The sequence below is a fragment of the Phalaenopsis equestris genome, unplaced genomic scaffold (genome assembly GCF_001263595.1).
Source record: "Phalaenopsis equestris unplaced genomic scaffold, ASM126359v1 Scaffold000064, whole genome shotgun sequence".
Taxonomy (NCBI): Eukaryota; Viridiplantae; Streptophyta; class Magnoliopsida; order Asparagales; family Orchidaceae; genus Phalaenopsis; species Phalaenopsis equestris.
This window is the reverse complement of record NW_018164506.1, coordinates 94,244-116,399: the sequence shown is the minus strand read 5'-3', so window position 1 is coordinate 116,399 and position 22,156 is coordinate 94,244. Positions and strand designations below refer to the sequence as shown.

The 22,156-nt window shown below is 34.7% G+C and overlaps 1 protein-coding gene across 6 annotated transcripts in view; it reads left to right on the top strand.

Annotated features, from left to right (window-relative positions):
• The window catches only part of LOC110019613 (inositol hexakisphosphate and diphosphoinositol-pentakisphosphate kinase 2-like), a 175,557-nt gene extending 159,907 nt beyond the window's left edge, over window positions 1-15,650 (top strand). For all 6 annotated transcript variants that reach the window (XM_020717352.1, XM_020717350.1, XM_020717349.1 and 3 more), the window contains 5 exons: window positions 12,333-12,586; window positions 12,660-12,717; window positions 14,008-14,175; window positions 14,262-14,336; window positions 15,159-15,650. In XM_020717352.1, the coding sequence (XP_020573011.1) occupies window positions 12,333-12,586; window positions 12,660-12,717; window positions 14,008-14,175; window positions 14,262-14,336; window positions 15,159-15,419 (816 nt within the window). In that variant the 3' untranslated portion in view covers window positions 15,420-15,650. The remainder of the gene's footprint in view (window positions 1-12,332; window positions 12,587-12,659; window positions 12,718-14,007; window positions 14,176-14,261; window positions 14,337-15,158) is intronic.
• The last annotated feature ends 6,506 nt before the right edge of the window (window positions 15,651-22,156 follow it).

The window sequence follows — 22,156 nt, the reverse complement described above, 5'->3', positions numbered from 1 at the left end:
ATGTTTCTATGTACTTGCAGAAGAGCTTCGGCCTGCACTAATGTTTCCATGTACTTGCAGAAGAACATGCCGCAATCAACATATTCCTTTGAGAGTGTACATTCTTAACAATTGATAGTGACCATTTATGAATTTTAGCTAAAAATACATCGGCGGCATCTCTAGCAAATATTTTGACCTACATAGTTGAAGCAGTATGGTGTTACTCTTCGAGTGCTATTGTATTACTCTTAATTGAGTTGAATATACTTACAACGTTCTTAGTGTCAGTCTTATGCATCTTGTTAGGTAGTGAGACGTATATTCTTCATTTTCTCAGCTTGAGATCTTCAACCAACAAAATCCAATATTGATTATGAATGATTGGAAAGAAAAAGGTTTCTGCATCTTTAACGGTTTCCTTGGTTATATGTTTCGGTTTCCTAGGTTATATGTTTCACAAAGGGTTTGCTACCATATTTCTTATGCATCTGCATAAAATTATTACTTTAACTATGCAAGGAATATATGACTTAAACTCATATGAATAAATTTAAGTTGTTCAACATACCCCATGCATCAGCGAAACATACAGGTAAGGCCGGTATAACTTAGGTCTCCTTAAGGTTCTTTCGCGCAGTACGACAGCAAACAGATCAATGTGTTCGTTTCCAAACCACTTATTTAATAGTACATATTCGAGGGTCGATCGGTAAAATAAAATCTCGGCTCTGTTAATTATAACATCACGACTACATTGATAAGAAAGAGAGTTTCTGTTAATTAAATACAACACAACTGCATAATATTAAAACAATGGTGAACATTTACTTACTGTTCAGTGTATCTGACAAACTGGCAAAGCACTGATCTATTTCTTCTTGCATTTCAATTGGTATCAATGATCTACCAGGATACTCAACAATTGAAGCTGTAGGACGGAGCTGCAAAAGAAAACAATCTATTTTAATTAAAATAAGAATATATAAGATATGGTTCAAAGTTGATAGATCTATTTTTTTATTATGACTATAGCATATTCGTCTCCATTAGAATTGTGGCTCTGATTCGAGATTTGCTCAAACTCAGTTGGTTCTGTGATTTCTTCATCTAAGTTGAATTCAGTATTTATATTTTCTTCTGGAACTATGGCCTCTTGGGATTCACCCTAACAATGACAAGTATATTAGAGATGTTATAACAGAAGCATAACACATCAAAAGAGTTAACACATCAATAACACAGGAATAACACAGGATAACACAGGAATAGCACAAGAATAATACATCAATAATACACGAATAACACATCAAAATTGTGTCATAGAGATACCTACAAAGTCCACCGAATTTGGTTTTATGCAGTCATTAAGGTAAGGGTTATTCCTGTGTTATTGATAATAACACAACAATACCACATCAATAGCACACAAGTAACATGCTAGTAACACATCAACAGCACAACAATACCACATCAATAGCACACAAGTAACACACCAGTAATACATCAATAGCACAGAAATAAACCTTACCTTAATGACTGTATAAAACCAAATTTGGTGGACTTCGCAGGTATCTCTATGACATAGTTTTGATGTGTTATTCGTGTATTATTGATGTTATTCTTATGTTATTTTTGTGTTATGCATGTGTTATTGATGTGTTGCCTCTTTTGATGTGTTATATTTATGTTATAACATCTCTAATACACTTGTGATTATTATTGAAGTGTATTAGATGTGTTATTTATGTGTTACTGATGTATTAATGATGTAAAATTGATGTGTTATTTATGTGTTATTTATGTGTTATTGATGTGTTATTCATGTGATAACACCGATGACACAAGAGTAACTTATGTTGAATTATTATTATTATTATTATTATTATTATGTTATGGAGGTTTTATTGCGGAGTGCTATTGTATTACTCTTAATTGAGTTGAATATACTTACAACGTTCTTAGTGTCAGTCTTATGCATCTTGTTAGGTAGTGAGACGTATATTCTTCATTTTCTCAGCTTGAGATCTTCAACCAACAAAATCCAATGTTGATTATGAATGATTGGAAAGAAAAAGGTTTCTGCATCTTTAACGGTTTCCTAGGTTATATGTTTCACAAAGGGTTTGCTACCATATTTCTTATGCATCTGCATAAAATTATTACTTTAACTATGCAAGGAATATATGACTTAAACTCATATGAATAAATTTAAGTTGTTCAACATACCCCATGCATCAGCGAAACATACAGGTAAGGCCGGTATAACTTAGGTCTCCTTAAGGTTCTTTCGCGCAGTACGACAGCAAACAGATCAATGTGTTCGTTTCCAAACCACTTATTTAATAGTACATATTCGAGGGTCGATCGGTAAAATAAAATCTCGGCTCTGTTAATTATAACATCACGACTACATTGATAAGAAAGAGAGTTTCTGTTAATTAAATACAACACAACTGCATAATATTAAAACAATGGTGAACATTTACTTACTGTTCAGTGTATCTGGCAAAGCACTGATCTATTTCTTCTTGCATTTCAATTGGTATCAATGATCTACCAGGATACTCAACAATTGAAGCTGTAGGACGGAGCTGCAAAAGAAAACAATCTATTTTAATTAAAATAAGAATATATAAGATATGGTTCAAAGTTGATAGATCTATTTTTTTATTATGACTATAGCATATTCGTCTCCATTAGAATTGTGGCTCTGATTCGAGATTTGCTCAAACTCAGTTGGTTCTGTGATTTCTTCATCTAAGTTGAATTCAGTATTTATATTTTCTTCTGGAACTATGGCCTCTTGGGATTCACCCTTTTCTGCATTAGTATTTACAGCGGATGTCACAAGACGCGTCTACAAAAAAATATATTTTTAGAAAACTTAATAGGAAGGTTTATCATATCGTACAAAATAAAATGTCGTACGCACCAAATGGGATAGATTCGAGAACACACTTTATTGCTCGTTCGACTTCTTCGGGATCTTCATAGATTGTCTCATCCCTCACATCTGCGTTTGTGCTTCCCTTATTGTTTCTTCGGCCTCTTGGGCCTGTCCGGGATCATCTGTATGTACAGGATCAACAACATCCACATTATCCTGTGTAAGATCAACAACATCCATATTTTCCTGTGCAGGATGTTGCACGTTAACATTGCTTATTCTACGTCTTTTTTTGAACTGGTATTGAGATACATGGGGTCCACTGTACTCTTCCTTCCACTGCTGCTGGACTTCTTCCTTTGGAGATGGGTTTGACTTGCATCCGACTCTATTCTCTCAACCACCTTGTCAACCTTACTTTCAAATAATCTATATACCATACCTGTGAGGGTACCTGGGAGGGTGGACAATGTTTCTACCACGATATTCATCTGTTTATTCATGTCAGTCACTGTATCTTGTATATTTAAGCTGATTTGTTCTTGAGATTTCAACATCTCAAATAGTACTCCGAAATCAGCACTCCCTGTCGTATGTCCAGCTACTGGGTAATATCACTAGAAACAATTGTACCTTTGGCATACGATTTGGGTGAAGATAGTTCGACCGTAGTTTCATCGTGTGGAAGTGGCCTTACATGACTGGATGGTCCCTGATCTGAATTTGCGAGCAGCTTGACTTCATCTTCTCTCAAATCTAAGAAGCTGTCATTAACCTACAATAAAAATATAATTGTCAAAATAAATGTAGGCATTCTTAAAAATTAATTAAATAAAGCTGTTAATAACCTACAATAAAAATGAAAATGACAGAATTTTTTTATTGCATTAAATGATTTGCATGATCGAGTCTCTTGAAGGCTTCATGAATTTCTTGAGCACTCCACCCATGATTGATTGGCCACCTCAGAATGCGAGATCTAGCGTCAGGTGCAGCAGGAGTTAGCAGAGATGTGTGCTCGTAAAACCATAGCTGAGGATGTCAAACACCATAAACATGTATGTAAAAGTAAATACAACAAAATAAAACTTCAGAAGAAAAATATTTTAATGTAAACAACAAATACTTACCGTTAAAAGAAATACAAATCATTGAATACCGTATATTGGCTTACTCTGTCTTAATTTAATGGAGGCGGTTCTCACTTGATCGATGATCATTTCACATATGGCAGCAGACCACTTAAAGGAAGGAAAAACTTGTACATTTACAGCAAAAGAAGATAACTCTGCAGGCACATGAAAATTACTTGAAGGAAAAAATAAGTTAGTATGAATTTCAAATACAACAGCTCAAATAAATTGGTGGAAGCTCCTGCGTGTGGAGGCTCCTTCTGAAAAAAAGTTTGTGAGTTGGTTCTTTATTTTTCTGGCATCCACATTTGATAGGGGACATTTCTTCCATGAAGCAGGCTCTCCTTTGTTTGGCATGTATATCGGCAGAGCCACGTGGTCAGCATGTAATTTAACCTCTTTTCCACCCATTTTGAAGACCCTCCTCTCGTTATCACAATATCTCGGAATATGTAAAATCATGACATTGTCCTGGGGATATGGGGGCATGTCAAAGAAATTGAACACCCACATTTCCTTTAAATTAGCAATAGTCTCATCTGAAATGAGATATCTAATTGCATCCAATACACCTCTCACTGCAGATGGACGACATCTATAGTTGAAAGTCTTTGCACTCATAATTCTGCAAATTGAAGAAACAACAACACATTATTAGTACCCATATAGAGTTGCATTTTAAATGTTATTGATGCGTTATTCATTGATATGAAGATGACCATGAGGTGTTACTCTTGTTTACACATCAGTAACACATCAATAAAACCTTAACACATCAATAAATCCTTCATAACATAATAATAATAATTCAACATAAGTTACTCTTATGTCATTGGTGTTATCACATGAATAACACAAGAATAATACATCAATTTCACATCATTAACACATCAGTAACACATAAATACACATCTAATACGCTTCAATAACAATGACAAGTATATTAGAGATGTTATAACAGAAGCATAACACATCAAAAGAGTTAACACATCAATAACACAGGAATAACACAGGATAACACAGGAATAGCACAAGAATAATACATCAATAATACACGAATAACACATCAAAATTGTGTCATAGAGATACCTACAAAGTCCACCGAATTTGGTTTTATGCAGTCATTAAGGTAACACATCATTATTAGTACTTGATAATAACACAACAATACCACATCAATAGCACACAAGTAACATGCTAGTAACACATCAACAGCACAACAATACCACATCAATAGCACACAAGTAACACACCAGTAATACATCAATAGCACAGAAATAAACCTTACCTTAATGACTGTATAAAACCAAATTTGGTGGACTTCGCAGGTATCTCTATGACATAGTTTTGATGTGTTATTCGTGTATTATTGATGTTATTCTTATGTTATTTTTGTGTTATGCATGTGTTATTGATGTGTTGCCTCTTTTGATGTGTTATATTTATGTTATAACATCTCTAATACACTTGTGATTATTATTGAAGTGTATTAGATGTGTTATTTATGTGTTACTGATGTATTAATGATGTAAAATTGATGTGTTATTTATGTGTTATTTATGTGTTATTGATGTGTTATTCATGTGATAACACCGATGACACAAGAGTAACTTATGTTGAATTATTATTATTATTATTATTATTATTATGTTATGGAGGTTTTATTGCGGTGTTACTGATGTGTAAACAAGAGTAACACCTCATGATCACCTTCATATCACATAAATAACACATCAATAACATTTAAATTGCAACTCTATATGGGTACTAATAATGTGTTATTGTTTCTTCAATTTGCAGGATTATGAGTGCAAGAACTTTCAACTGTAGATGTCGTTCACTGCAGTGAGAGGTGTCTTGGATGCAATTAAAGATCTGATTTCAGATGAGACTATTAATAATTTAAAGGAAATCAGGGTGTTCAATTTCTTTGACATACCCCCATATCCCTAAAATAATGCGGTGTTCAATTTCTTTGACATGCCCCCATATCCCTAAAACAATGTCATGACTTTACATATTCTGATATGTTGGGATAAAGAGAGGAGGGTCTTCAAAATGGGTGATCCCCCCATATCCCTAAAATAATGCCATGACTTTACATATTCTGATATGTTGGGATAAAGAGAGGAGGGTCTTCAAAATGGGTGGAAAAGAGGTTAAATTACATGCTGACCACGTGGCTCTGTTGATAGACATGCCAAACAAAGAAGAGCATGCTTCATGGAAGAAAGATCCCCTATCAAATGTGGATGTCAGACAAATAAAGAACCAACTAACAAATTTTTTTGCAGAAGTAGTTTTTACCCCTTCATTTGAGCAGTTGTATTTGAAATTCATACTAATTTTTTCCTTTAAGTAATTTTCATGTGTCTGCAGAGCTATCTTCTTTTGTTGTAAATGTACAAGTTTTTTCTTCTTTTAATTGGTTTGCTGTCATATGTGAAATGATCATCGATTAAGTGAGAATTGCCTCCATCAAATTAATGCAGAGTAGTCAATAGGCTATATTCAATGATTTGTATTTCTTTTAACTGTAAGTATTTGTTGTTTACATTAAAACATTTTTCTTCTGAATTTTTGTTTTGTTATATTTACTTTTACATATATGTTTATGGTGTTTTACATCCTCAGCTATGGTTTTACGAGTACATGTCCTTGTTAACTTCTGCCGTACCTGACGCTAGACCATCTCGGATTCTGAGGTGGCCAACCAATCATGGGTGGAGTGCTCAAGAGATTCATGAAAACTTCAAGAGACTCGATCATGCAAATCAGTTAATGCAATAAAAAAATTCTGTCATTTTCATTTTTATTGTAAGTTATTGACAGCTTTATTTAATTGATTTTTAAGAATGCCTACATTTATTTTGACATTAATATTTTTATTGTTGGTTAATGACAGCTTCGTAGATTTGAGAGACGATGAAGTCAAGCTGCTCACAAATTCAGATCAGGGACCTTCCAGTCCTGTAAGGCCACTTCCACACGATGAAATTACGGTCGAACTATCTTCACCCAGATCGTATGCCAAAGGTACAATTGTTTCCAGTGATATTACTCAGTAGCTGGACATACGACAGAGAGTGCTGATTTCGGAGTACTATTTGAGATGTTGAAATCTCAAGAACAAATCAGCTTAAATATACAAGATACAGTGACTGACATGAATAAACAGATGAATATCGTGGTAGAAACATTGTCCAACCTCACAGGTATGGTACAGAGATTATTTGAAACTAAGGCTGACAAGATAGTTGAGAGAATAGTGTCAGATACAAGTCAAACCCATCTCCAAAGGAAGAAGTCCAACAGCAGTGGAAGGAAGAGTACAGTGGACCCCATGTATCTCAATATCAGTTCAAAAGAAGACTAGAATAAGCAATGTTAACGTGCAACATCCTGCACAGGAAAATGTGGATGTTGTTGATCCTGTACATACAGATGATCCCGGACAGACCCAAGAGGTCAAAGAAACAATAAGGGAAGCACAAGACGCAGATGTGGGGGATGAAACGATCCATGAAGACCCCGAAGAAGTCGAACGAGCAATAAAGGATGTTCTCGAATCTCTATCCCATTCAGTGAGTACGGCATTCTATTTTGTACGATATAATTAACCTTCCTATTATGTTTTCTAACAATTTTTTTTTGTAGACGCGTCTTGTGACATTCACTGTAAATACTGATGCAGAATTGGGTGAATCCCAAGGGGCCCAAGTTCCGAAAGAAAATGTAGATATTGAATTTAGTTTAGATGAAGAAATCACAGAATTAGCTGGTTTTGAGCAAATCTCGAGTAAGAGCCACAATTCTAATGGGGACGAATATGCTATAGTCGTAATAAAAAAATAGATCTATCTACTTTGAACCATATCTTATATATTCTTATTTTAGTTAAAATGGATTGTTTTCTTTTGCAGCTCCATCATGCGGCTTCAATTGTTGAGTATCCTGGTAGATCATTGATACCAATTGGAATGCAGGAAGAAATAAATCAGGGAAGAAATAGATCAGTGTTTTGCCAGATACACTGAACATTAAGTAAATGTTCATCACTGTTTTAATGTTACACAGTTGTGTTGTATTTAATTAACAGAAACTCTTTTTTTTATCAATGCAATGTGATGTTATAATTAACAGAGGCGAGATTTTATTTTACCGATCGGCCCTTGAAGATATACTATTAAATAAGTGGTTTGGAAACGAACACGTTGATCTGTTTGTTGTCTTACTGCGTGAAAGAACCTTAAGGAGACCTAAGTTATACCGGTCTTACCTGTATGTTTCGCCGATGGATGGGGTATGTTGAACAACTTAAATTTATTCATATGAGTTTAAGTCATATATTCATTGCACAGTTAAAGTAATAATTTTATGCAGCTGCATAAGAAATATGATAGCAAACCTTTTGTGAAACATATCACCAAGGAAGTCGTTAAAGATGCAAAAATCATTTTATTTCCAATCATTCATACTCAGCATTGGATTTTGTTGGTTGGAGATCTTAAGCTGAGAAAATAAAGAATATACGACTCACTACCTAACCAGATGCATAAGGCTGGCGCTAAGGACGTTGTAAGTATATTCAACTCAATTAAGAGTAGCATAATAGCACTCGAAGAGTAACACCATACTGCTTCAACTATGCAGGTCAAAATGTTTGCTAGAGATGCCGCCGATGTGTTTACAGCTAAAATCCATAAATGGTCACTATCAATTGTTAAGAATGTACCCTCTCAAAGGAATATATTGATTGCGGCATGTTCGTCTGCAAGTATATAGAAACATTAGTGCAGGCCGAAGAAGTCCACTGGAGTGAGCATATGGATTGGCAGGATGACAGGATGATATGATGGAACGATTTAGAGCTGAATTTGTATATGACATTTGCATCTTGTCGAAGACTTCGTAGTAAACTTTCTTCTATATACTTTGTATATTTGTATAGTCCTCAATTATAAACAGTTTTATAGTTCCGTCCTTTGTATATTTGATACACTTTCAGTTTGATATTTTGTATGTTTGTATATCCCTCAAGGATTATGAATTAAATTATACCTTTAGGATAGTATGTTTCTGATGCTCTTATTAATCCCCCTATTAATAGAAAAATCTTCCAATATTTTTGGCATTTTAAGTGTTATTTTAAATAAATATAAAAAAATTTCTTATTCTGGATATTCTGTGCTATAAAATTTACTTTACAGAAAGATGTTAAAAAATTTTGCGTCAAAATAAAATTTTGATATTAACTACATTAACTACATCGTACCGCGAAATAACCCAGCAAACGGCGGAGTAACACCGATTTAATCAGCAGTAACACGGGGAATGTCGCCGCGTAACATAGCACATTACACGGAGTAAAGCAGCGAACTGCGGAGTAACAACAATTAAATCGGCGGCAACGTACACAGTGGAGTAACGCAATAACACGCTGAAAATATTCCCTTCGTACAGCGGTAACGCAAACAGCGGAGTAACGCAGTAACACGGTAACACAATGGTATAATGCAGTAACACAGCGGAGTAACGCAGTAACGCACAAAACGGAGTAACGCAATAACGTGTTATTCATGTATTAATCATGTGTTATTCACGTGTTATCCACATGTTATGCAAATGATATTTATGATAATCAATTTATCAATGTTTTATTAATCTCAACACAGAAATAGTTGAACAAAGAAATATTATAAACCACAATTACTTGTTTCTTACAATGTTTAAAGATGTTACAGTATTCTAAAGTGTACAATTTCAATTAACCTATCACTCACTTATGGAATCCATCAACAGTCCAATGTATATTCCAGTTAGTTGCGGTGCATAATATTCCTGCAATAGAAGAGTAATACCAAGTACAATTTGAATGAATTATTTTATATAAAAGACAGTTAAGTGATACTGAATTTTAGCAACATACCTGGGTCAGACAATCTGCCAAACTTTCCTCAAACGTTCTCCCTGCTAGAGCACCGTCAATATCTACAGATAATTTTTAAACATGTCCCACAAACACTCCTCGACAAACTCATTTTCTCGTGCTCTATTAATAAGTTGATATGCAAATTTCTGAGGGCATGACGTGAATAGAAGGACACTTGAAGAAACATTATTCAACACGGAGTCTTTTAGATCTCTGCAACCAAACTTATTATACATGTCTCTTTTAGCATTGATGAACCACCGCAATAAGAAATACTTCTCCGGAATCACCTTTATTTTGGCTACACTAAGAACAAATAGTGCAAGGGAGCACAACAGACTCATCATCTCAAATTTTTTTGCAAGTACATGTAATCTCATAATTAATTTTGTCAACTAACACAGTTGAAGGCTGTCTTCTCCCCTCATCATCTAATCTCATTACGTAATATTTAGCAACGAATAATTGAGATGTAAGCCCACATAAGTCATTCAATAGCTCTTGTTCAAATATCAAGTAAAGCTTCCTTGTATTGAATTTCCTTGTACTGAATGAGACAACTTGCCTCAGCACGGGATTGATTTTAACAATTGGCATTGTGATGGACTGACCGCACTTGAAATCTTCATATTTCTTGTTCCGGCGCCACGATTTCATTATGGTTTCAAGACCAATAAAACAATCCGTGAGAGAGCTAGTTGTTTTTTTCAACACCATGACAGATATTACTGGTCGACTCACTTCTCTGTGTTGATAAGATTCTCATACCAAATATATCATTATTAAATGTTGTTGACCATCTATGTGTTGATCATCTATGTCTTATACGGTACATTTCATGTAACCAGACATTGCGTTGTAGTTTTTCCACCTCAATCATTAAGGATCAAATTTCTTCGAACTCCTCAGAATCATACTTACTCGTGCATTTATAAAAAAGACCACGGATGCTCTTAGTACGCACTCCACAGTGTACTTTGGAAGACAGTTTCTTGTAGATATGTCATTGACATAATCTGTGACGTGCTTGTGAGAGGCATTCTGCAATGGCTATTGTCATTGCTTGATCCTAATCGGTAAAGATTTTTATGGGATATTTGTCTCTCATTATTCGAATGAATGATTATACCACAGTAACAGTACTAAATCAAAGGCAAGAACCAACATAACATTGAAGTAATACAAGAGTAACACCAGAATAATACAAAAGTAAGACCAAAAAAACACAAACTTAACACCATAATAACACAAAAATCGCAACAGTAAAACACCCAAAATTTTATCATATTAACAAAAATATTGTTGTCTTCCAAGAACTATACCAGTAAACTATAAATATAAACACCCCAAACAAAATGACAATACCACAAACACAATGACAACCCTAAGCTAACATAAAACTAGAAATCATTACAGACTCACTTGATCTTCAAAGTTCAGGGTGAATGATGGGTGTAATTCCTCCGGCATCTCAACGTTCAAGGAGACGTCCATCGAAACCCTAAACAAAAACCTTAGTTGCGTGCGTACGGAGCTGCGAAATATTTCTTCAGCTACAATAGAACAGTAGCTAGGTCGCGAAATATTTTTATGCTGGCGGAAAATTGTTCGGGTTTCGGTCGGGCCGGGTTCGCGTGTTTATTTAGCCTGATTTCGTCGGTGGGCTCGGCTTTTCCACGGGGCGGCATTTGATTGGATTTCGCGCATAGCTCTACGTGCGTAGTCCTGAGGCAATGTTTCTTCTTAATGATGCCCGGTACTACTGGAATCCTGGACCGATCCTTATGCAGCCGGTTGGCTTGTCTCCCGCTCCCTTGCGGGATAAACCCGCACCTGCGTCACTAAGTTGAAGGGAATCCTCAGCATCATGAATCTGGGCGAAAAATATTTTGTAGAATTAAGCCTGTATATCTTCATTAATCAATGTCTGTGTTACAGATGACAAACTAAAGGTTCTCTGACAACGGATGGTTCTTTGTCTACAGATAATTAGCATAAAAACATAACAGTACATGATCTGAAAAATATTAAATAAAATAAAGAAAAATATATAAATGATGACTAAAATAAAATGTTGAGTGTCTGTCTCTGTCACTATATATTTCTTCATTTTAGTGTTTTTTAAATTGAGCAGCCAGAAGAAAAAAAAAACATGAGCAACTAGATTTTCTTGGTCGGACAATTTTTTTGTAGAAATATTAGTTCAAGAAACATATGTCACATTCTTTCTACAATTAACTACAATTAGTTTTGTTTATTGCTTTTTTTATCATTTTATATCCCTCTTATTACGCTTCATGTCAATTTATGATTTGTATATCTCTGATATTATTTTGGGAGTGGGTTTCTTCCTATCTGCCTTTGCTTATCAGAAATACATTTCTTATTTCTGTATCAGATAGCCCGCCGATTGTTGGGAAAAATCTTAATTGATTTGCGCAATACCCGTGAAGAAGCAATTAGTGTTGCTGAGCTAAAATTTGGTGACGGGAATACCGCAATGATCCAGCGGTCGAGAAAAGAGGATAGTGATCAACACCCAAGACAAACACATAAACTTGAAGATGCCAGAAGAAATAGTTTTACTAGTGAAAAATCATTGGATCCAGATGATGATGAAGATAAAGAGACCAAATATCGCTTAGATCCTAAGTTTGTACTCTCTGATAGCTTGTAAATTATATTTACATCATTATTGTGCTTACTGTTTCTCTTTTCTTTGTAGGTATGCTAATGTCAGAACACCTGAACGACATGTTCGCACAAGACTATACTTCACATCTGTACGTGTCCACAATGTTTCAATATTTCTAAAGTTATGATTAGTTTTAAGAAGTCAGGGATCACTTATGCATATTAGATGGTTTAGTTTGTCAATTTTTTGTGCCCTTTAGCAAGTCTTCTGAAACTATGGTTCCCATGGCTAGAACGGCGCCTTGGGAATATGGGGAGCAAGGCAATAGCTAAACAGCATGTCCATTTTCAATATGCTGGCTAGTACTTACACGAGAGATTGACCTGTCTGTTTCTGATTTAATTTCATGTTAGATCGAAGAGAGTTGGGTTTGGTAGCTTTATACACAACTTGATGTACATGTGCCTCCGGGAGTACTCATATGATCGCTGCCTGTGTCATCAATCTCGGCTTTGCTCAAGCCTGCAGTTTTGCCTTCTTGTTCTCGCTGACTGACACAACTGATCTGCTCCATCTTCTGCTCGTCTCCTTCAATTTTTGCACAAAATGCTAACTATCCCTGATCAGTCCGCCTGTGGTATGCTCAAACTCATCGATTGTCTACTCGCATGAGTTTGCTCATCGCTCACATGCTTGCTACTACTCTTGATCTGCACATTGATCGATCCCTCTGTCTTTGCTTCCATTCGTTGTTCAATCCTCTGCTCGCGCCTTGTTTCCGCATCATCCTTATTTTGATTTCACTAGAGATTGTGCATTTAGGTGCTCCTTCGGCCTCTTTCTCCTTCTCACTCAATTTCTTTGATTCTTATTCTCGGTATTGTTTCTTTGGCTTGCCTTGGTCTTAAAGATGAATTGATCCTGCCTGTTCTCTTCATTTCACGCTCCATTTTCTGCGCTTCATCTTCTGCTTCGTCTTCCTATGTTGATTCACAAGAAGCTTCGGCCCCTCACCAAAATTTACAGCGTTACATATCTTGCTCGCCTTACTATACTTCCATTTTTGTTATTGTCTTGATGGCAGTTGCATAACTTAAATGTAACAAATATTAGGAAGATTTACATACATACCATTCAATTCTTATGTATTTACATAACTAACACCTAAGCTTTCAGTTTTAACATACATTCCACCTTACCAATACATGAAATTTTTTTTTTTTTTTTTTTTTTTGGAAGTTATGCTGGTGGTATATTTTTTGTGATATGAAAGATTTAGGTGGTGGTATAAAAGTGAAAAAGCAACATTTGGTGTTAGATATGTAAATACATAGGAATTGAGTGGTATTTACGTAAATATTATTATGTTGTTTTATTTTAACCAGCACTCCTTTGATGCCCGCCCACGGTGTTCTGGATGGCTTTTTGTTATTGACAGGAATCTCACATACACTCCTTCATGAATGTTCTCCGCTACTGCAATTTGGATGAATCCCTTCAACATGAAGACAGCCTTATCTATCACAGTGCGCTGGAGCGGCTTTTTAAAACAAGAGAGCTTGATTATATGAGTTACATTGTTCTAAGGATGTTCGAGAACACAGAGGTCTGTTATCTTTATCTTATTATTCTTTTTTCAAGGACGCACCACTCAAAATGCTAATGATTTCCTTGATTTTATCCATAATCCAGGTGCTTCTGGAAGATCCAAAGAGGTTTCGCATTGAGATGACGTTCAGTCGTGGTGCCGACTTAAGCACCCTTGAGGTAATCTCTCGGTCATCACAATTCTTATGAATTTACGGATCTCACGCATAACACTCAATTATTTAGTGACATGTAAAAAATAACACTATTATTACTTTTCAGAAGTGAAATACAAATTTTCATGCCTAGGTTGAAAGCGCCAAAATGTTGTGCAAAACAATGGAGAAAATAAATTCACAAAACAAACAAACAACTAAGCACAGTGCGACTTATGTGGTTCGGCACAAATCTGACTACGTCCATGCGAAAAGGTTATTCCACTTTCAAAAGATGAGGAGAAAAGAAAAATCAGCCTAATTAGGGTTACAACTCAGCACACTCAAGTCTTTCATAATCTCTCTTATGAATAAGAGATAATTATGATCTACAAATTAGTAATATTTCAAATAATGAAAACATCATATATTTATATCTCCTCAAATTAGATTTCATAATATGTAAAAACATATTTTTAAATCTTTTCAAATTAAATTATCTAATATCATTCTTCCTAATATACACGTTTCTTAATTTACAACCATTAAATTTTAATAATTTTCATATCGCATAATGCTATGCATATAACTATAAAAAATCAGATCTGAGATACATAAATACATAAGAATTGTTTCTCAACCTGGAACTTTCCTAAACCAGAAATGCTATATGATTAGAGTTTAGCAGCCTTATTAGAACCAAATGACTTTGATTTTGGACCAAGTCATATTTCAGTTCATTCTGAATGAATCTATGAAGTCAACTCATGCGCCAACTCAATCAAACTCTCTTTATTCAAATTTATATATAAATTCAAAACTTAGGGTTTCCCAATGCCGCTTACAGGAACCGAATAACGATGCCGACGCTGCCTTGCTGCATCAAGAGCACACACTTCCCATAAAGGGCCCTGAGAGATTACAGGATGTGGGAGCATATCTCACATTCGAAATGATGGAGAAGATGCTGAGGCCCTTCGCAATGCCGGCTGAGGATTTCCCGCAGCCACCGATTCCCCATCCACAGGCCTTCTCCAAGAGCGCCGGCGTCTTGGAACGTTGGCTCAATCTCTGGCCTTTCCATAAGCACGCATCTGCCAACAAGTAAGAAACATTTTGGCCCTTAGAATGTTACATCTCTCTATTGTTTTTTGTTTTTTCATGGAGACTGGCTTTTAGGTTTTTGTGTTTTCATATGGTAATGTAGGAGCATTGATTGATATACTTGTCTAATGAAACTATTAAGTTTTGGGAAATTTTATAAATCCTTTCTCACTTGTATTATGTCTTACATTATTTATGTTAAAAAGAAGTATGCATAAAATACAAATTTTATTCATATGTGTGTTTGTTTAGGGAGTTGTGTTGTATGGATACGGATAGAGGGACATGGACATGACATATGGACACGGGACAGATCTCTTATTAACATTATAGGTTATAAGTTTGTGTTTGTTATATTTATGATTTAATAAAGAAAATATTAAGAATAATATAAATGAGAAAATATGAAATTTAATAGTATTAACTTTTGAAAACTAGAGTGTCTATAGATAATTGTTTAGTTTATAACATACAAAAAGTAAGCATGTATTATCATATATTTTATCAAGATTTAAATATACTTGATAAACTATTCATTAAAGTAAAAAATGGTCATTATCTTTGGCACTGAATTTTTATGTATTTATATATCTAATTTATAAATTTTGATTTATATTTCTGACACCCAAATCTTTCATGTCACATCTAACATACCATTATTTTCAATTTATTCATAAAAAAAATGTATTTTTTAATTTAAACTTAAAATATATTTTTAGAAATTTTTAATTCATTGATTTATGATGTGCATTTTCTTTATAAAACAATGTTATTTAAATCATAATTTTTTATGTTCTGTCTAACATACATCGAAGCAGTGTAGGAGTCTTGTTTGTATCTAATGTGTATGACATTGCACAGCTCATTAATTTGAAGTGTTAATGTATCATAGCAGGGAACATAAAGAATACTACCTTGCATCTTTATGATGTATTTGTAAAGGGGCATTTACATACATAGCACTCAATTCTTATGGATCTGTGCATCTCATACTAAAACCTTCATATTTACAAGCAGAGCATTCAATTCTTTCATATCAAATCAAAAACAGCATTAATTACCCATTTCAACATTCAAAACCACCTTTTCAAGCATCTGCGAAGTGTTATGCATGTAAATGTAAAAATTAGGTGTGATATCAATTCTATGTATGTCAATTTCCCTAATATAAGAAAATATAATGTAATTGAAATATATTATATCTGAAATACTTTGAAGTTGTTTCATTAAATATAAAATAAATGCATAAATTAACTCCATAAAAAATATGATAGGTGGCAATCCATGGATTTAGGGAAAAAATTTGCGTATGATAGACGTATGCAGCGCTGCGTACGATTATGAGATTATACCGAGCGTATAAGTGGGTTATATCCGCGGTATAACGCCTTGTAATCTCCATATAACCTTCTGTAACCTACTTGTAACCTACAAATAAGTTTCGCGTTTCTGTTATCATATATTAAGAATTTATTAGTATGTTACAGGTAAGTTACAGAATGTTACATGGAGGTTACAAGGGGTTATACCGTAGATATAACCTTCTTATACCCTCGGTATAACCTCAAAATCATACGCAGCGCTGCGTACGTTTATCATACGCAATTTTTTTTCCTAAATCCATGGATTGTCGAATCCATGGATTGCCACCTATCATATTTTTTATGGAGTTAATTTATGCATTTATTTTATATTTAATGAAACAACTTCAAAGTATTTCAGATATAATATATTTCAATTACATTATATTTTCTTATATCCCGAAATAACCCAGAAATAACTTGCGGTCTTTATTTTTGGGTTATTTCTGGGTTATTTTCACCTCGAAATAACTCAAGAATAACCTCCATTTCGGGATTATTGAAAATAACTCAGAAATAACCTCAAAATAACTCAAGAATAACCTCTGCGGCACGTAAAGAAACATCAGGAGTCCGGACTGAAAATGTGCTCATAAAAAAATAGCAGCAAAGAAGTAAAAGAGGTAGGCGGAAAGGGATAAAAATCTCAAAATTTTGTCTCAAATGACATGAGCGATCTCTATGAAATGACTCCATGCAGGCTCAATTTTGAATATGAATGTAAAGATCATAACAGCTATCTTTAGGCAAAAGGCCAAAGAGTATTTGTTCTTTATATAGTGTAGCCATAGTAGGAAGTTTTCCAAAGCCCAGATACTAGTGCACCAGCCAGAGAAAAGGATGCCAATTGAGCACATGTATATGTTGTAAATATCAAGGAAACAGCAAGATTCAAGAATTCCGTCTAGGACAACGATCTGGTTGAATTTTGATTCAAAAACCTCCATGGAAGTGGAGCAATTATTAGGTGTGGAGTCCACACCTGCGGATTTCATAGTTTGTTGTTTGTATTGGTTGTATTAATACAATCAATATAATAAAAAATACAACGAAATATGCACCTATTTTATCTGCATTCAATATTTTTCCTGATAGTGGCTTTAAGCGTAAAAACATGCAGCCCGATTATAACCCAATCACCAAAAGTAAAAAACATAAATAATTATAAGAGACAAAAATAGAGCTTCTGATAAACCCCCAAAGCATGAGACCAATCACATATACCTCCATAAGTGTGAAAGTTTTTTTTTTTTTTTCAAAAGACAGATCATACAAAATTAACAGCAATATTAACCATTAAAGAAACAGAGAAACGGAGATAGAGAGAGGGAAGTTACAATCTATATAAATATAAGGAAGTAATTTGAGAGTGTGTTTCTTATCTGCATTTTCACTTTCTATTTTGTATTTGATAGCATTTTTAATAGTGTTCAGAATAGTATCATCATTGATGTAGTCATTCTTGAAAATTCGTGTAATTTTCTCAAGCCAAATCTGATGGCCACAACTTGAACCTCAAGCAATGAATAGGATCTAATAATTTTACATCTAATGACATCAGCATGTGCTAAATATTGATGAAGACTGCAGGCAACATGTTAGAACGAACCTAATGAGATTGCATTTTGCATAAGGTAAAAACCAAAATAACATTCAAAGAAAAGATATGTATGACTTTCAGAGCGACCCTTAAAGAAAATATATACATAATACAAATTAATACATCTACCAACAAGTTTATCCACAATAGTTAAGCCATTTATAAGAACCTCTAAGCAAATGTTGCATATTAAAGGCAACAGCCCTTAAACCAAAGCATTTTACTTCAAGCATGAGAGAAAAATGTTTATGAAGATAATTATAAAACATCCTTAAGATCAATGAATGTTTACTCTTCCAATGACAAGCAATCCTAAAAATTTAAAATTTTGCTCTTTCAAAAGCTAAGACCAATGTCAGATCGGCAATGGCTCCCACATGTGGTTGTGGGAGCCATTGATATTATTTTTATACTCAGTCGGGATAGTTATTGTTTGGCATAGCTTACAAAAAATGCTGTCTAAAAATAATATTTATTTATTTAAAATATTTTAGAATTATTTATTTCGACGTACAATAAAATGTTACTTTACATTTTATTGTGACTTAAAATAAATTTAATATGGCAACATATAGTAATAGTGGTGGCGGCCAGCCGAGTGGTAGTGATTAGGGCAATGGGGGCCATAGAGACAATGATAGGGGCTATAGAGGCGATGGTGCAGGAGCTGGCGTGCAATGGCTGAGTAGGGGGATTGTTGGTGGCAGTAGCGTAGTTAATGGTCATAGAGGACATAGCGAGTGCGATGACTGCCATCATTTGCATTGTATTTTGAAATTACCCAAATCAGATGAATTTGAAGTACACTTAAAAGGAACTACCAATTGCATTTGAAATTCACTACAATTTTACACACTACATGTGTCAGTGTTGACCCTGAGAAAATCTGACAGTTGAGAGGAGAAGAGCGTGACTAAGGAGGACCCACAGATAAAAGACTATGAGGCACGCTTATTCGACCGGATGTAGTCTTCCAAGCCAAAGTCGACTTGATGCAGCCATTTGAGCTGAAGGCAAAAACCGGTTGAATGTAGTTTTTCGAGCCAAAGCCAAAACCGATCTAACCACGAGGAGGACAAAAGAGGACCAAGTGATCCGAGCCCGAACCATTCGGATTGAAACGAGACAAATAGGCATTTGATTCACATCGACCCAATACAAATATACAATTTCACAATGTCTTCAACCATCCCCCCTCGAGGCTTCTCGTAGGGATTAAAAATTAACAATGCAAAAAAGACTCTTATAGTCATCTTTCAGGCTCTCTTCTTTAATGAACACACAACCTATCGGGTTACGATAATTCACTCTCTCCTCGATAGTCTAGCGTAGTTTTGTCGACAATAGCTCATCACCAGTGATCAAAGATTAACAATCAAACTAGATCAACTGAATTGCAAAACCTAGTCGATCAAAACAGTCCTGCCAACCCGAAACTAATCAAGCTCAGCCCACTGATAATATCGACTAAGCCTAGTCAATCAAACCGATCATATCAAGCCAAAGCCGGATAAGCTTAGCCGACCAAACGAAAGGGCAACTTAGCAATATTTAGAGCTTGAAAAAAATGACTAAAAATAATATTTGACATAATATAATTTAATGATATATTTGTTTTTTTTTTTTCAAAATATAAGGAAAATATTTCCTTTTTTTATATATGAAAAGCTGTACGAATTATTTTCTTCATCCTTAATTTAATTGGATCTCTCATCATCTTTTTCATAGAAGAGCAATTATTATTCTTTATTATCCAAAGAATGGAAGTAATGAATGCTTTGATTCTCTGTATTTAGTTAATCATTTAAAGCATTGGTGGTTGCCCATTGCCTTATCTGCTTTGAAAACTTTAGCTGAAACTCTTTTAATCGTGAGGCGCGTGAGGGGGGGTGGGGACTCGTATAATAGCCTATGACCATTCTTTATATATAGATATATATATATATATATATATATATATATAGCTAACTCAACTTTATTCGTCGACACAAAATCAGCACGACCTTATAGGGAGCTAGTCTCAACAACTGATTAGCCTGCCTGAAGTTAACATCAATTATTACCCTACAAGAGCAACTCAGAAGCTCGCCCTACAAAATTGTCCAATAAAAAATGTATCAGTTTTACTTAAGCTATTCGACACACACCAATTTGACACCAACTCCCAACGAATAACTCCAATGTGTGGCTACAAGTTCGGCCTAACAACGAATTCAAGCCCTATCACAACGAATTCAAGCTTGGCATTCTAGTGACTCAACGACTTGTTACATTTACAATTGCTAAGGGACATTGATTATATGAGATGTTACAGCTTCACATGCTCCACAAGATACATCTCGATACCGTGCCTCATCATCATATACTTTTTTAGTCATTATAATTTTTTTTTAGCCATATAATCAAACATGATACCCCACTTTACATATAAGTTTAGATCATTATATTAAAAAAAATCATCCTGTGATATAAAGAATAGATAGTGAGGTGTTTCTATGAAGTGACTCCACTTCTCGGCATCATTCGCTCAGCTGGTAGCATTGCTTTTTATCTTCTTCTTTTTTTCTTTCCGTATATTAGCCTATGTCTTTTTTGCTGTCTTATTTTCCATACCCTCTTTCATCATTTCATGTTGCTATAACTTTAATGTAAATAAACATTCAACATTTTAGATAGGAATAGGAGAAAAAACATGATAATTGAAGAGTGAGTAAGCATCGGAGGACACCATAATTTTTATGTGAAAATTACTGGAAAAGAAAAAAAAACTATGGGGTCTTACCAAGTTTCAATAATTCACGATATAATTTTGAGTGCATAGATCTACTCTTCTCCATATTTAGGGAAGATAGAGTTACAAAGTTGATCGTTATAAATGTGTAATAGCATTTCTTCAATAACAACTGCAATTCAGTTGTAATAATGAATGTAGTTCTTGATGATCGCACGTTATAAGGGCTATATTGGATTACTTTGGAGGCAGTAGTTTGTCGTGAACATTGTAGATGATGGTTATAGCACAAACTTGTCGTATGAGTCTTGGTTGAACGAAATGGTAGTAGTTGATCATGTCGGCGACGTTGGTTGCCTCCGGAGTGTCGATTAGCCACATAGGCCATAGTATTAAGTTGCAAGAGCTATGAGCCACGTAGGCTGTAGTTGGTCACATAAGTCGTAGTAGTAAGTTGTGATAACGTCGATAGACTGCAAAGAATGAAGTTGGTTGCTAAGTAATTTGTGGGTGACCAGAGGAAAATATATTTAGATTTTCATACATATTTTATATTGTTTTTAATGATATTGCACTTTAAATAAATGTATTTTTGATGTTTTGTTGCAGGAATGATAAATTAGGGTCATTGGAGCAAAAAGATGCAAAAAAGAGCAAATTTAGAGCGAAAAGGACCAAAATGTGAAGATTTGAACTAGGGCGCCGACGATAGACTTTTCACGGCGCCCTCGACCCTGCCGACGACGAGTTTTTTTCCCATGGCTACAGGACAAAATTCTCAGAAGTCTGCTGACGGTTATGTCTACTCAAGCTTTGGATAAGGCCAAATTTTGAAGGGATGCTTAGGCAACTCTTGGGAAAGCTCATCCACAACTTTAAAAGAATATTTTGGCCGAAAATTGGAGAGTCTGGAGAAGGAAGGAAAGAATCTAGAGAGTAAAGGAAGTGCTAGAGAGAGTTCCTAGAGATTAAAAAGGTTCCAATATTGTGAGGAATTCTTCGAGAAATTGTAAGAGTGGAGGGAAAGTGAGAGATTTCTTCCTCCTTGC